This window comes from Melanerpes formicivorus, unplaced genomic scaffold, assembly GCF_026170545.1.
Source record: "Melanerpes formicivorus ecotype bairdi unplaced genomic scaffold, bMelFor1.0.p_v2 SCAF_33, whole genome shotgun sequence".
Lineage (NCBI taxonomy): Eukaryota > Metazoa > Chordata > Aves > Piciformes > Picidae > Melanerpes > Melanerpes formicivorus.
The window spans coordinates 5,535,020-5,550,192 of NW_027142385.1; the positions used below are offsets into that span (position 1 = coordinate 5,535,020).

The window sequence follows — 15,173 nt, forward strand, 5'->3', positions numbered from 1 at the left end:
GCGGGTTCGCGCGTGCGCGGCGGCGGCGGCAGGCGCCGAGGGGAGCTCAAGGAGAGCGGCGCCGCCGCCGCCATGCCCGGCTCCCTGCAGGTGCCCTCCCTGGAGGAGCTCGACGTGCAGGAGGTGAGTGGGCGGCTGCCGCCGGCTCTTTCCCCCGCGGGGCAGCGCGGCCCTCCGGCCGGTGCCGGGGCGGACCGCTGCCATTGCCGCGCTGCCATTGCCGCTCTGCCTCTCTGTAGGTGAAAGTCAGCTCGGCCGTGCTGAAGGCCGCGGCCCACCACTATGGCTCGCAGTGCGACCGGCCCAACAAGGAGTTCATGCTGTGCCGGTGGGAGGAGAAGGACCCGCGGAGGTGCCTGCAGGAGGGCCGGCAGGTCAACCAGTGTGCCCTGGAATTCTTCAGGTGAGCGCGGCCCTCCGGCGAGCCTGCCCCAGCGGCCGCCCTGCGCTCAGCCCCTCTCAGCGGATCCCTGCCCGCGGAGGCTCTGCAGGGGAAGATGTTTCGGGGCAGTGTGCCCTTGCCGAGCGCTGTTAGTCAAGCCCTCGCAACCACTAAACGTTTAACTAAGCATGCTCCATCACTTCAGCCTTCAGAGGCGTTGTTGTTGCTTCTTAAGCTTTAACTCATAACATTAACCCTTGTTTGTCCTTTCACGTGAAGCACCCTGGCCTCGGCTCCAGAGTAGGTTGCTCTTGGTTTTGTTGGGTTAGCAAAAGAATTCTGAGGGGTTGTGGAAGGCTTTCAGCTTCTGTACCTTGCATTTATGTTATGAAATTCAGGAGACTGTCCTAAGCTTTGCACTGTCCATTCTCTCTGTTTTATGGGCAAACTGCTGTGGAAGCTCAAAGAAATACAGCACTTGCTGCTTCTGACCAAAACCGTGCATTGCAAGGCATGCATCAGTATCATGTTCTTGAAGGCCTCGTTAATTGGCTCCAAACATGTCCCAGTATATCAACTAGTAATCAGAAGCCTCTGTTCTAACTATGTCACATTGAACTTAGACATCAAATTAGTTTGGAAGCATTAAGGCTTTGTATAATATACACTAAGATACCTGACAAAGCAAGGATTTCTTGAGGAGAAGCTTTGTACATCTAGTGAGCAAGAAGAAGCTTCCATGTATTAGTTATTACTAGCTCCACTGGTAGATGTGGTACAAATAGTGACTTCTGAATTCAGACTTAGAGCTACAAAAAGCTACTTCAGCACAGGTTGAGGCTTGCATGAGTAAGAGAGAAAGAGATTAGAATTGTAACACTTGCTAATGATTCTCTTTCTGTGGTCTCTCACAGGAAGATTAAGACACACTGTGCAGAGCCATTCACTGAGTACTGGACGTGCATCGACTACACCAACTTGCAGGAGTTCCGTCGCTGCCGAAAGCAGCAGGCAGCATTTGATAACTGTGTACTGGACAAGCTGGGCTGGGTGAGACCTGATCTGGGAGAGCTTTCTAAGGTAACTTCATACCTTTTTGACTGAACAGCCAGATTCTCCTCTTTTCTTATGGACACTTTGTCCAGACCACGTCTCCAAGTCTTCTCCCAGCCAGAAGGTGATTCATGAACTCAACACGGGAAGCTTGTGGAATTTACCAGAAGTGAAGGCTCCATGTTCCCCAGAGTTGCTTTCCCAGAGGGCTTGCACTTGGTTTAGACAATGCCATTTACTCTTTTGCTTATGCTTTTCCTGGTGCTTTCCCTTTCCTCTATGAGGGAAGCTGACACGCATGTAGAACTACTCTCTTGTTATGAGGGAAATATCCCTCCCCTTTTTCAGAAGTACTCTAGAGGTAGCAGGTCTCATCAGATCAACAGTGGTGTTTGGTACTTCTTGGAATTTCTTCCTTTAAGTTCTGACTCACTTTAGCTTTTCTGTTTAACTGCTGGGAGAAGCTGTGTCATTTCCTGTTTTCTTTCTTTCCAGGTAACAAAAGTGAAGACAGACCGTCCTTTCCCTGAGAATGCCTATCACTCTAGACCTAGGCCAGAGCCAAATCCACCCATTGAGGGAGAGCTGAAGCCTTCTCCCTTTGGCAGCAGGCTCTTTTTCTGGTCCTGGTGAAGCTGTCTGTGCTGTAACTGAAGTGCAAAGATGAAGTGCTTGCAAATGTAAATTGTCCTGTATTTTTGGGGTGTAACTTGAATTATTAAAGAACCCCAAACCATTACATGGCTTAGTAGACTTCTTTAAACATGCTTACACATCACAGCAATGAAAAAAATGTTTTTCCCTGTTTTGCACAGTGACCTCTGCTCTCAGGTAGCCTTTGGGACCCTCTTAGTGCTAGTAATGTCAGTTGATTGACACTCACTACCAGGCTTGTTTGAGATGTGTGAATGTAGCCTGAACCTTTGCCTACTGCCTCAATCGATCCAAGATTGCCCCAAGACTTTGCTTACTGAGAAGGCTGCCACTTGGATCAAGGAAACTGAGTGCAAACAAGTCATTAATGTCCTTTGTTAGGCTTGGAACTGATTAATTGTGCATTTTTTCTAAGGGACTTGTTCTGTACAGCTTTAACCTAAAATCTGCCTTCAAACAAGGGTTTAATCAAATCTGTGGATTTTTACTAGGCAGGAGGTCAGAAATGTTGCTGCTGTAAAGGTACTTGCCACTCACTTGTCATGCAGCCAGGTCAGTGGCTGCTGGGGTGGTGGCTTTGTTGGTGCTTGTGGGTTTTAGTAATATTTTCTTAATTGGAGGAACATAATCAGAAAACTTATGCTAAATTTTCAATGCTTTTAAGGAAAAATTACCTCCTAAAGGATCTTCCTGTCCCATTAAACAATGTAAGAAGGTGGCTTGTCTTCTGTCTCCAGGCCCTGCCTGGAAGGGTTTGAGGCAGATCCTTCCCATTATTTCACTGTAATAGCCTCTTTTTTTTGGATAAAGGAATAAATCAGCTTTATCTTTTCTACAATGTCTAGAAGTCGAATTTTTCACAGGAAGGAGGTTTAGTCTTTCATCCACTTCCATCTAATAGCAAGAACTTTACTGCAAAGGGCAGAAGAAACTAAATGAAGTTGTTTTCACAAAGCCAGGGGCAGTTTAACTTGTTTCAGGCTGGGTTGTGTAGCCTGAGCCTGGGCAAAGACTCAAGTAGTGCTCCTAGAGTAGCCTGGCTGCTATTAGGATCTGAAGATTTACCATTGCCTCGTTTGGGGTAGGGTAATGGGTCTGTAGCTGTAGCATGTGTTTCTGATCCCTGGAACCAGAGGGAAAATTGTATAACATTTATCTAAAAATAGCTTGTGCACTGTGCACAACTTTCTGCTTGTGTGTGGACTGAAACTCAAAGCAGGTGCTATGGCATGTTTGCATTTTAATGTGTCTTAGCAGCACCTTGTCTCAGTCTGAGATGGTGAGCACTTTTGCAGCTTCTTCTTGCAGAGCTCTGCCAGGGTTTTGGATCAGTCATGTGTTACTGAAGACATAACCCCTTTTCTGCAGGGATGGGATTTGGGACAAGCTTGAGGTCTAATTACATTCAGCTTGACTGAAATGAGGTTTGGCCAAGTAGAGGAGAAATTGTTCTGGGATGTTAACACGTGTCACATCTGATCTTGTGTTGCTGACCCACTCCAATAGTTAGGCAACCTCAGAGAAAGGTTTTTAGATATTACTTACTATGTTTTGCTAATAACTCACTATTGTCAGCATAATGTATGAAATATTGCACTGCTGAACATCTGCTTTGGAATAAACAGGCAGGGGCATTCCAGTAGTCAGCCTCTAATCATAATCAAACAGCATTTTCACTATTAAATTGCTTCTGAAGAGACTGTGTGAGTGGGGACAGGTTTTAAACAAGCCTTTTATGAGCCCAACCTTTCACTTGGCCAGTACTGCAAGTGAGGGAAAAAATAACCCAAAGTATGAGTGATGTATGATGCAGCCTCAGGTTTCAGGTTGTTCCTCTGTTTGTGGCACATGAATCAACCAGAGGTGGGTGATTCAGTTAACAATGCACTGGCCCAGAGTTAACGATCTGCTCCAGCAGGAGTGAGCAGGTGAACATACTGAAGAGAGGAGCAGCAGAGAACAATGAAGTGAAGTACAATTCAGCTGCACTGTGAGCACTTCTTTCATTAACCTTTTTGAGGTAATTGCTTCTTGTCTTCATCTCTTGGCTGAATCTCTGTGAGGAAGTATTGCCAGAGGTCTGTTTGTTGATGCTTTGGACAGTGCCTGTACATAGCTATTTCTGTTCAGGATCGTCGTGTGGCTTTACTCAAACATAGATGCCTCCTCTGGAGTTGTAATGTTTTCTTGGAAACTAGAACAGGTGAAGGTCAAGGCTGAATAAAGACCATAAAAGTACTTTTAGGAATGCATCTTGACATGTTTTTGGCAGATGGAGAGCAGACATGCACAGATTCAACACAGATATTTTCCTGCAATGTGAGAATCGTTACTTGTCAAGTTGTAGGCTCTTACCTCTGCCAGAGCTTCTAATCACATGTCCAATTAACAAAATGCTAAGCCAGTGTTATGGTAACCTGCCACACCGTGGGTCAGATGAGGCAGAACCTGCTTTGTTCTTTCACATTGTGGATGGGAAGAGTAAGATCCTGCTGTGATTTCTAACCCCAATATGAGGAGTGTGTGTTTCTGGTGCAGCCAAGCTATGTAGTACTGGCACAACAGCTTCCTTCTGAAGGGAAAATTCCCATCAACTGCACCTGGCAGTGCCTTGATCTCAAACAGTTCTGCTTAACTCCCAAGGCAAAAGGGCTGAAGAATGTGTACGCACATAGCCAGAAAGGACAGGACTTCAACTGCTTGTAGCCACCAAGTCTGAGCAAGTGGTGGCAAGTAATTGGGTTTTATTTAGCTCTCTTGCCAGTTTTGTGGTGCTGTTGTCTGTCATTCTATCCATATGATTGTCCCTGAGAAAAGATTCTTCTGGGAGTCAGCTCAGGTGGAACTAGCCTTCCAAGCATTTGTAAGCTGAGACTGGCTAGGGTCAAAGCCATTTGCCTGCTCTTCTTCCTCTGCCTTCAATTGCAGGTAAATTAGATATGAATGGGATGGGGAAAAAAATATCTAAGAAAGCATAAACCTTCATCTTTTATACCAAGGATTCGTGATTTTCCCTTCAGAGCAAAGCTGAAGCTCAGGCTAACTTTGTAACCTCCCTTTGCAGGTTCGCTGTGTCCTCTTGCACTAGTTTTGAAACTAGAATCCATCCGGTATTAATAGGAGATTTAAGACTCCCTCTTGTGGCTGCATTAAGCTGATCTTGGGCATCTCTGAAGGTTTTGCCATCATGAAAAGTCGAAAGGCTACTTCAGTGTCGCCGGTAGAAATTTGAAGTCTTTTGTCTGTTACACAATTCACCTGATCATTGTTTCAACTTGGTTTTTCCTGTATGTGAAAACTCTTAAATTGAGTATGAAGTGAGAAGAGGAAGAAATGGTTTGAAGATGCTCTGATCACATCAGCCACATTTGATGTGGCTTACAGAAGTAAAGGCAGAGCCACAGCTGAGGGAGATGGTTGGGAAATTCCCCTGTATATTGCATTTGCTTCTCTGAATCCAGAAAGGGTTGTTCCTGGTACTGCAGAGAACAGGATGGCTCTGAACCTGCGGGGCCAGCGCTAGCAGTATGTACCAGGCAAACACAGGGAGCAGGTTAATTGCAATATTTAACTTCATGTAAAAGCACATCATTTATCTTAATTGGGAATAGACATGACCTTACTCAATGGTCTTGATAATGTAATCTTGCCCTTCTGTTAAAAGCTTTATGGTTCTCCATGTGAGCCCTTCCAGCTGGAGACTTGATCTAAGTCTGTTCTAAGATGTTCTGCATGGGTGCATGTGGTACAAATAATACTTTGGCAAAGGGAGAAGATCTGAGAAAATACAGAACAGCAAACTAGAAGCAAAAAGTCTGTAGTGTTATGTTGGATATTAAGGCAGTAAATCAGCACCACAAGCAGGAGCAGATGCTGAAAGGGTGGTGGCAGGTCAGCAACACTGCTCACTTGGCACAGCAGGGGTTATTCCTGGTTTTGGTTTCTTTCTGCTTCACCAGCAAGTTTCTCCACTCCTTTACAGATGTTGCAAAAGCTTTGTCAATCCCAAAGCACGAATGGGTGCAGGTTGCTCTTGTGCATGATGCCTGTGCTTGATGAGAGCAATGCAGTGGGAGCAGGTGATGAGGAGAGTGGCATTGCCTGCACACCCGGGGCTGCCTGGCTGGTTGAGAGGTGCTCCAGGCTACTGCAGGGCTGGGGCAGAGGCAGAAGCTGATGGGACATGAAGAGCTTTGCTGTCCCTGAGTAAACCCAGGAATAAGGGCTTAGAGAAATTAGAGCATTTCATAAGGTAAAAGCTGTTCTGTTTTGCTCTCGTTCCAAGCATCTCCTCATTGCTGCTGCCCTCACTGCCTGTGAAACAGCATAGAGCACGTTTGTCTGTTGCAGATGCCTGAACAAAAGGATTCCAACCTGCGGGTTCCTGTGCTCTTGGCTGGGCTGGCAAATGCAGATGGTTCAAGTGACTGTTCAGTTCATGCTGTGTTCTGCAGCATAAAATGGCAAACAGCTTTTGCTGGTTTGTGGGGTTTACGTTAATTTCTCCTTTCTCACCAGGGGAAATGAGGGCTGGGAAGAATGGCCATGCCTGTTGCTTTGTTAAGCTTGGCTTTGGCTCCAATTCTGGCACCAAGAAAGGAGATAAAATACAGGGAAGGAGAGCTTTATGAAAGAGCTATGGGTCTGCTCCTAAGTTGATAGGTTAAACTGTACAAAACACTGACTCTGAGGCATTGGTCTAACATTTGTAAAATCAGCATGGCAGCTCTGTGAAGGGCTATGAGTCACCCTGAGGGTGGTTCAGCTCGTTAGAAGTAGTAGCACAGCCTTCTGCTTCCATGCGAATGGGAGCAAGCATTTTCATGGAGTCAGAATTACCCTTTTGGTTAGAGCACTGCCTGACCTCTGCTTTGTTCTTGCTGCCTCGCCTTTACAGCTGTGTGGAGCGTGGAACCTGACCCATCTTTATCTCGGAGAAAAGGGCTGGATGGAGCCCTCCAACGTGAATCACACCGGTTGTAACCATCTGCCCCCTGCCACCCCTCCTGTCCCCAGACTGCAGCTCTCTTCAGTCTCCTGCATCCGAGCTGTGCCCGGCTGCCCCTGCAGGACGCAGTCAGGTGTGGCAGACTTGGCTTTGGTTTTCAGGAAGCCGCTGACAGCAGGCCTGACCCTGGCCATGTGCACGCAGCGGGAGGCTCTGCCTGTCCCCAGGCACGGCCTCGGGCGCTCGTGGCAAGCCTGTGCTCCAGGCTAAACAGAGGAAGGTGAGGGTCAGCAGTCGAGAGCTCTGCCCAAGACTCAGGAAGCACATTTTGGCAGAGGAAAGAAGTACAATACGAGCAGGGAGGGAAACTCAGCTTCCATCCACCCCCCTCCAAGAAGCTGTTGGCTCCCTACAGCTGCTGGAGTCTTTACTCTCAGTTATTGGGCTCTTTATTGTTCCAGGTTTCACGTGTTTGTGTCTTTTACACCAGTGTCTTGCAAAGGGGAAAGAATGAAGCAATACAGGGGCAGCATAGACTGAAGGGTAGAGCCCTGCACTAGGAGACAGGCAACTGGCTTCCCTTTCCTGCTGTCACTATCTTATTGTGTGGCCTTGGGGCATGTCACTTCCCTCTGTGCCCTGGCTCCTCTGTGTGATGGGGTGGTTCCACCCAACAGAGCACTCTGCTTGTTTACTCTTGTCTTTGTCCTTGTGAATTGTCTTAGGGGAAGCTCTGCCTGGCCATAGCAGGCACAGACTCATGGCTTGAGTGAAGCCACAGCCTCTGTTCTCCCGCTCTAGATCAAACAGCAGGAGTCACATGCAGCCAGGGTGTGCAGGTGGGGAGAGAAGTGGTGGGCCTATCAGCCTGCCCTCATCAGTCAGTGTGGCAGCTGCCTGCTGTTTAAAACACTTTCCTCTGCAGTCTCTGCCTATTCTGCCCTCTGTAAATGTGCTGGCAGGCAGACAGCTCAGTGAGAGGGAAGGCAGTTGGGGATCTCTCTGCCTAAGGGATAGAAGATTGCTCAGAAGTATCGTTCTGAGCAGCCTGGAAAGGGTATTTCCCGATTCTGAACGCCGCAGGTCTCTCCTGCCTTTCAGAGATCGTAAAGGCTACACCCTGTGCTGTTCTTTGCAGCAGAGGCAGTGCCCTCTGGGGAAATGGCCGTGTGCAGGGGGCAAGGAGGTAGTGGAAATGGCTGTGTATAGGGTGCCAAGGAGCAAGGGAGATGGTTACAGGAGCAAAAGTCCCCACAACACATGTAGCACCAGTGCACAGTGCTCGTCCTGGCAAACGCTTCTCTGCTCCCCATCATCACTTACTCAGAGCCTTTGTTTCTTTCAACCATGAGTGAAACCAGTTGTGGGATCTTGTGTTCAGGGCATGACATAATCTGAGTCTGGGACTCCACTGGAGGAATCCTTTTGAAGATTTAGTCGTCTGGCTAATTACAATGAAATGATGAAGGTGCTGCACTCTAAATGATTAGCAGTTAATAAGTGGAGGTTTCTGCTTTCTTGTGTTTTTGCTAGGAAGCAAACCAGAACAGTTCTGGCTACATCAGTGACATTTTCTTTAGCAAGAGGTCTGTCAGAGGCACGCCACTGTCCATCTCTGTGTTGCTGGTAGCAGATAATTTGATTAAAAATATAGGTCCCTTCTTTGCTCCTTTCTCTGTCTGTTGCCTTTCTGTGTTTCTTTAAGCCTGAGCAGTGACAATAGCCTGCAGGATTTATTTGCTGTTTGTTGACATTTTCACTTTCTGGTGTGCATCCATACATTACCCTGTGGAGTTCAGCTTGTTTCAGCCACAGAGGGATGGTTTGAAGGAAGGCACCATTAGCTGAAAATGTGCCTTCCATCCTTGTTCCCTCCCAGAATACACCCACATTAACACTGCTCTTAAAAATTCTGAGTTTTAATGTCAACTTCCATATTTAGACCTGAAAACATTTTCTCTCCCTTGCCTGAGAGGGATGTGCCATTGCACATCATCTGTAGTAAGTCTCTAGTGTCTCATTCTCTTCTGCATACATCCCTGCTACATCTCAGTGTTCCTACCAGCCTGGACCTGTGTGCTGCCTTCTTGTCTCCTGCTGGTTCTCAAGAGCTTTCCTGGAGTTGTAGGTGGGGTCACACTGGTTGGTATCACACCTAAAGCTTCAGCATCTACAGTTCATAGGTGTGAATGTGCTAAATAGAAGCTGCCAGAGGTGAAGGTATAGATATATGGGAAAGTGATGAGAGAAGGCTTGGACCTAAGTGGAAAGCTGGTGGGAGGAGGTAGCAGTGTGACATCCCCATGGCTAAAGCTATGAGGAACCCTGGTAACTTCAAGCCACATCCTGGGGTTTCTTTCAGGCATTGCGGGCCAATTGCCCCAGGGATCTAGTGCAGAGAAATTCTAAGCCCCACAAGCACTGCTAGAGCCTCGTGTCCACCTGTCTCCAACATTTCCAGAGTACTGGCAGCTCCTGATACTCAACCAGAGCTACTGGGTCCTGGCACTGGGCCAAGCCCATTGGTGGGATGTGGGCGGCTGGGCCCCAGAATGGCAGGCAAGGGGCTGTTGGAACAAAACTGAATCGAAGTGATTCTTTTCCTCTCCCCTTGGCCTGTGAGGAAATCTTTTTCCATTTACTATAAAACATGGTCCTTAATAGTGCTGAAGTGTTCTACGTATTTTAAATAAACATGAGTGGATTTGAGCCCAGGAGGACATGAAAGAATGCAGCATTCGCAGGGTACCGGCCCGGCACACATGTCAGCAATTTGGCTGCCTTGTGTACTTTGGCTTTTAAAAAAGCATTTAAAAGTAAACAAATGAAGGAAAATCTGGCAGCTGGATTTCAAAGTAAATTGCTTTCAGCTGATATACCCCTTTCCAGCTTGCTTGGGTAGTACGGAGCCATACACATCCAGCGAGAAGAGCGAGGGCCAAGGAGAAGAGCGGGGGTGGGAGAGAGAACAAAAGCAGGGAAGTTCTGTGGATTTAATTCTTCCATTTCCTTCCTTTGCACCAAGCACTCCCTGCCCGTCACTGCCCTCCCGTCAGACAGGCAAGTTAACACTCCAGACAGCAAAGTATGCTCCGTCTTCTCTCAGCCCCTGTTCTGCTGGGCTTTGTGTCCTGTCCATCAGGCCTGGAGCAGGGATGGGATGGGATGGGAACAACAAGGATAGGATGGCATTAATTGGCAGAGCTAAGCTTTACACTCAGCTGTGATCTGCAGCGGTACTTCAGCTGCTCCATGAAACCCCCATCTCTGGCGCTGCCCCAACAAGCATGGGGAGAGCCCCATCCCACAGCCCCACGTGGAACACAGCCCCAAATCCCAGTGGGATGAGCCTGACCCTCAAGGGGTCTGTGCAGGCATGGGCCAGGGGGTGCCAGTCCAGGGAGGGCATCACCCCTGCGCCGGCGGAGGGAAGCGGAGCTGGGAATGGCAGAGATAAGAGAGTCATTAGAGGAGTGCGAGGCCTCGCTCCTCCGGAAGGGCCTGGTGCATCCCCAGAAGGAGGGGGCCCAGCAAATGCTGACAGATAGTAACGAGGTCCCAGGCTGGACAAAGAGGGGAGGTTGCTGAGGTCACACTTTTGCTCAGCTTTGGGCTCCTGCTTTGACTCTTGTTTCCTCAAGTTTATAAAACTTTCTGCGGGTTGGTTCAGTGGAAAGGGCAGAGGAAACTGGTGGATCTTAAATCCTGGCAGTGTGAGGCCAGGGCAGGGCTGCTCCAAGCCTTTCCAGCAGATCTTGTCTTCGTGGAAAATGTGCCTGGGGCTCTGAGAGGTGCATGCTGTGAGCTCAGCGTAAGGACAGCAGCCACCAAGTGTCCCCTAGGGGCTTCTAGTTGTGACAGGGGCTCCTGCTGCTGCATGAGAGTGCCCCAGTGTTTGATGCTGCAGGTAGGGATGCCATGGCTCAACACCTCTGCAGAGCCTGATGGGCATCAGCACACCATGGAAAGTCCTGAGGTGGCCTTATGGTACAATGCCTGCAACTGATTAGAGCTGTCTGCGTGGGCAGCTGTGGTATCTGTCCACTTCTTTGGGAACCCAGGCCATGCTGCAGGTGATGCCATGCTCGCAGCATGCCACAGTGTCACCCCAGTGCTGCCATGCCCCTTGAGCACCCATGAACTGGTGAGGGAGGTAGGCAGCAGCAAAGGAGACAGTGTCCCTGAGCAGTGCTTGGTTGCCTGCACCTTGCTGCAAGAGCCACCTCTGCTCCTCAGCCATGCACTGTGGACACAGCTCTGCGCAACGCTCCGAGCAAGGGAGCAATTAGAATTATCCCCCTCTAATGGCTTTCCTCCTCCCTGTAACTCAGCAAATGAGCTCCCTTTCCTCGATTAGGACTAAATATCTTGGAAGTGCAGATGTGCTGCTAGCTGTAACCTGCAAGGCAAAACCTTCTGCATGAGTACTGCAGAAGGCAGCCAGGGTTAGCCAGGGTCCTCAGCACATGCTGCTGTGATTGCAGCCAGTGAGGCTGGCTGTGCCCGAGCTCTGGCATGGTGCTCATTATCCCTTGGCACTGGAGACCCTTGGCACTGGGGTTGGGAGTTGGCAGGGTCCACATGCACCTGCCAGCACCAACGAACCTACTGGCAAATTCTTGGCTCTCATTCATGTGATGGAAAGTCATTTTTGAGCCCTTTCCCCTCTGTCAGCCATACATGCTTCAGCACTGTGCCCTGTCTGGTAGCAGATAGGGCTGCTGAGCTTTGCTCTAGACTGGGAGGCACATCTTCACCCTCTGGGCCCTGCCAGTTTTTAATTGTTTCCTGGATGTTAGTTTTGAGAGTGAAGCAGCTGAGCATGGCCTTCACCCTGCCTCCCACGAGCTGCAGGGCTCAGGGGCTTCTCTGTGTGGAAGCAGCCGCCCTGCAGCTGGACCAGCTCTGGGAAACTTGGTGGCCTCATGGCATGTGCTCCCTGGGGACCTCTTTGCTTCTTCTCCTTCGCTTCTCCTCCTTCACATGAGGTTTGTGCTCTCCCTGACTGGATTTTGCTGCCTGCTCAGGCTGAAGCAAATCACGGAGGTAGCCACTTTCAAACTCTCTGCATGTTGTTCCCAAAGTGCTGACAGGCAAAGACAGCTGTGGTAGGTGGATAGAAAAAATCAGGAACCAAAATCTCTGAGGTAGGGTTGGACATCTCCATCTAACCTGACCACTCTGAGTCCTTTACCAATGACAGAGGTCAGACAAATACATCTCAAGCAGCCAAGCATTTGACTTTTCCTCCTGATGGAGTTTCACCCAGGAGCTGCTAACAGGGCAGTGTGTTGGGTCCAGCTGACCTGGCCCATCACTGCCTGAAGGTGCCAGTGTGTATGGCAGGGGAGAAGGACCCTAGGGCCAAGAGGAGAAGCTGCATCGGGGGAATTCCCTCTGCTCCCACCACCACTAAGGCTTTTTGGAGAGCCCTGCACTGGCCATGGGTTCACAGGAAAGCAGCTGCAGTGATGGAGGACTCTGGATGGAGGCAGCAGCTCTCCATGGCACTGGGGAAAGGGTGACACAGAGAATTTGCTCGGTGTGCATGAGTGGCTGTGGGTACAAGGTGGGGAATGCTGCACCCTCCTTTGGCAGGCTGTAAACAACCCCCAGCACAGATGATTGCTCTGGATGTCCCTGTGATTAAGGGGATGAATATGTAAATGTATATGGCTGTTGCCATGGCTACGGCAGGAATCCCGGCTGGTGCTGGGGAAGGCAGAGCCTCTGGCCCAGCCCGGGTCAGGATTTGCATTCCGGGCACAGAAACACCCCGTTCACCCCGTGGAGGGAGCAGCTGGGCTGTGCTAACCCCTGCATCACTGTGGCATTCTCAGCATAGCCAGGGGGACAGTCCTCTAGCGCTGTCCCACTGCTCACCACCCTGCAGCCACCAGCTGCTGCACAGCAACATCAACCTGGGGTACTGCAGCCTTGTGCTAAGGCAGGTGCAACCCTAGACTGGTCATGGGCTCCACAGGTAGAGAACACCCTCACAGGAGGGATATCCTTTGTGTCCCACAGCAGCAGAAAGCTGGGTGCAACCAGGAGATGGATGAGGATGGGGAAGCCAACTGTTCCCATGGCCCTCCTGCTCCAGGTGCACCAAACGACCCAGCCCACCCCCCAGCAGCTCATTTCTGCTAATCCTATAAAGCTGGGAGAAAAAAAAAGTTCTTCCCCAACATGGAGCCTGTGGAGCTTGCTTGCCTCCAGCTCTGGTGAGTGCTGTGGGTTCAGGGCTGCAGGAGGGTGGGTTGTGCCTTGGGTTGGGCTGTGTTACTCACCAGAATGGCTGGCAGGAGCTCTGGCAGGAGCTCTTCTCTGCTGGTGGGCATAGTGTGCGTTGTTGGCAAGTGTTTGTGCCCCTCCATCAGCTGGGATGGACCAAACAGCCAGAGGGTGAAGTTGAAACCCACTGGTGTTCAAGCACTCAAAACCTAAATTCCCTGGTTACTTGTTTCTTGCTCATCTCACCTCTGTGATGTAAGCAAAGGGGGGTTAGAACTTTCTGAAAGACACCAGGTACTCCTATAAACAGAGTAATGTGGGAGGGATGAGAGCTGAGCCTCTACCCAGTGCAACTGGCACTGCAAATGGTGTTGCCAGGCTGTGTCCCTTCAAGCTGTGGAGGCTGCTCAGTGGTGGGATTCAGCCCAGAAGGGCTCATTTCCATCCTGATTTTCAAGCTAGTTTGCAAACCTGTGGAATCTAGACCGTGGGTTGCTGCTCCCAAACTGAAGCCTCTCCAGGTGTGACCACTGGGGAAGGGCTGGGACCCCAGCAGTGGTTTCAGCCTCCCTCATGTCTGGAAGGTAGCAGGGGCGTGCAGGGACCCCCAGCCCTGCAGCTCCCTCTCCAGCCAGCCCCGGGTTTTTCTGCTGTCCAAGGGCTTGGCTGCTGCCTATGGCAGGCATGTGTGGCCAGGCTCTGTCTGCTGTTTCCTTATAATTTAAGAGCCTTCCTCACATTAATCTTTTTATTTTTATTTTGACAAATGCATGTTTCCAGGAAGTTGCTGAGGTCAAAGCAGCATCTGTTGCTTGTTATTTTGGGGGATGCAGAGGGTCTTTGTGAGGGTTTCCAAAGCAACAAGGAATTAAGTGGTTTGTAAAGTGGAGAGCAGGAATGAGGAGCGGGCTGGGGCTTCCAGAAAGGCAGCTGAAGATGCTGATGAAAATCAGATCGGCTCAACTCTATTTTCTTGGGAACTTGATCTATTTTTCTTGTACAACTGTCAGCCTGACTCCTGTATTGCGAGGGCTTGCCCACCACAAGCTCTGTTTCAGCTCTGGGATTAGCATGGCCCCGGTCAGACTTGGTGTCCCCAGGTTGTGCTGTGCCAGCAAGGAAGGCACAGGCTCGTGGGGTGGTGGTAGAGGGAAGCTTTTGGGAGCATCAGTGCAGGTCCTGTGGTGCAGCTCTGGCTGGGGACACAGGCAGGAGAATCCCAGCATGAGCATCACACACCCCACCCCCCTTCCCCAGGGATGTGTCTTGTCCCCTTAAATCACACCAGGAGTTGTCCAGTGCACCCCATGGGGGACCCGTGGCAAAAGCTGCTTTTTCTTTCAAAACAACCCGAGGAGGGTCCGGTGCCAAGGCGAGGGCAGCGAGGAGCCCAGGAGATTTATCGCTGAGGAAATACTTTCTCCAGTGAGGGCCGACGGCCGCAGCAGGAACAATGGGAGATTCGCAACGTGAACAAAGCTGATTTCGTTCTTCTTTTTATCAATGCGTTTTCCTTGCGGATCCTCCCTTCCTGGAAGTGGGAGATGCAGCTTCCCCCGCGCGCCGGCCGTGTAATCAGCAGGAATGGCCATATCCTGGCTGGGAAGCGAGCTGTGAAACGCTGTCGCCCGTCGTGATTTATGAGCCCGTGGCAGCGGCCAGCAGCAGAGCTGGCCTGGGGACAAGGTGCCAGGGCGCGTGCAATATCCACGTATTCTTTCTCCTCCTTGCTGTGTCCCCGGGGAGCTGCCGGAGGAAGTTAATGGATTAGACACACACGTTCCACTTGATTTTTATTTTTTATTGCCATGTCTTTCCAAATGCCTTTAGCAGACGTGTGAGCACAATGGGGTCGGACGGTGAGCATCCCGGGCGGGCAGCGGGGCAGCAGCCTGCCTGGAA

The 15,173-nt window shown here is 50.0% G+C and overlaps 1 protein-coding gene across 1 annotated transcript; it reads left to right on the top strand.

Annotated features, from left to right (window-relative positions):
* Positions 1-15: 15 nt before the first annotated feature.
* Positions 16-2,174, top strand: NDUFA8 (NADH:ubiquinone oxidoreductase subunit A8). Its single transcript, XM_068155818.1, has 4 exons — positions 16-123; positions 240-403; positions 1,297-1,462; positions 1,931-2,174. The coding sequence occupies exons 1-4, from the start codon at positions 73-75 to the stop codon at positions 2,066-2,068; spliced, it is 519 nt and encodes a 172-aa protein (XP_068011919.1). The 5' UTR covers positions 16-72; the 3' UTR covers positions 2,069-2,174.
* Positions 2,175-15,173: the final 12,999 nt, after the last annotated feature.

What these genes read in the sequence shown, in the direction of transcription:
- NDUFA8 (XM_068155818.1), top strand. Translation starts at nt 73, where the DNA reads ATGCCCGGCTCCCTGCAGGTGCCCTCCCTGGAGGAGCTCGACGTGCAG. An exon ending in AGGAGCTCGACGTGCAGGAG is followed by an intron (nt 124 to 239) that starts GTGAGTGGGCGG and finishes GCCTCTCTGTAG; the next exon opens with GTGAAAGTCAGCTCGGCCGT. An exon ending in ATCTGGGAGAGCTTTCTAAG is followed by an intron (nt 1,463 to 1,930) that starts GTAACTTCATAC and finishes CTTTCTTTCCAG; the next exon opens with GTAACAAAAGTGAAGACAGA.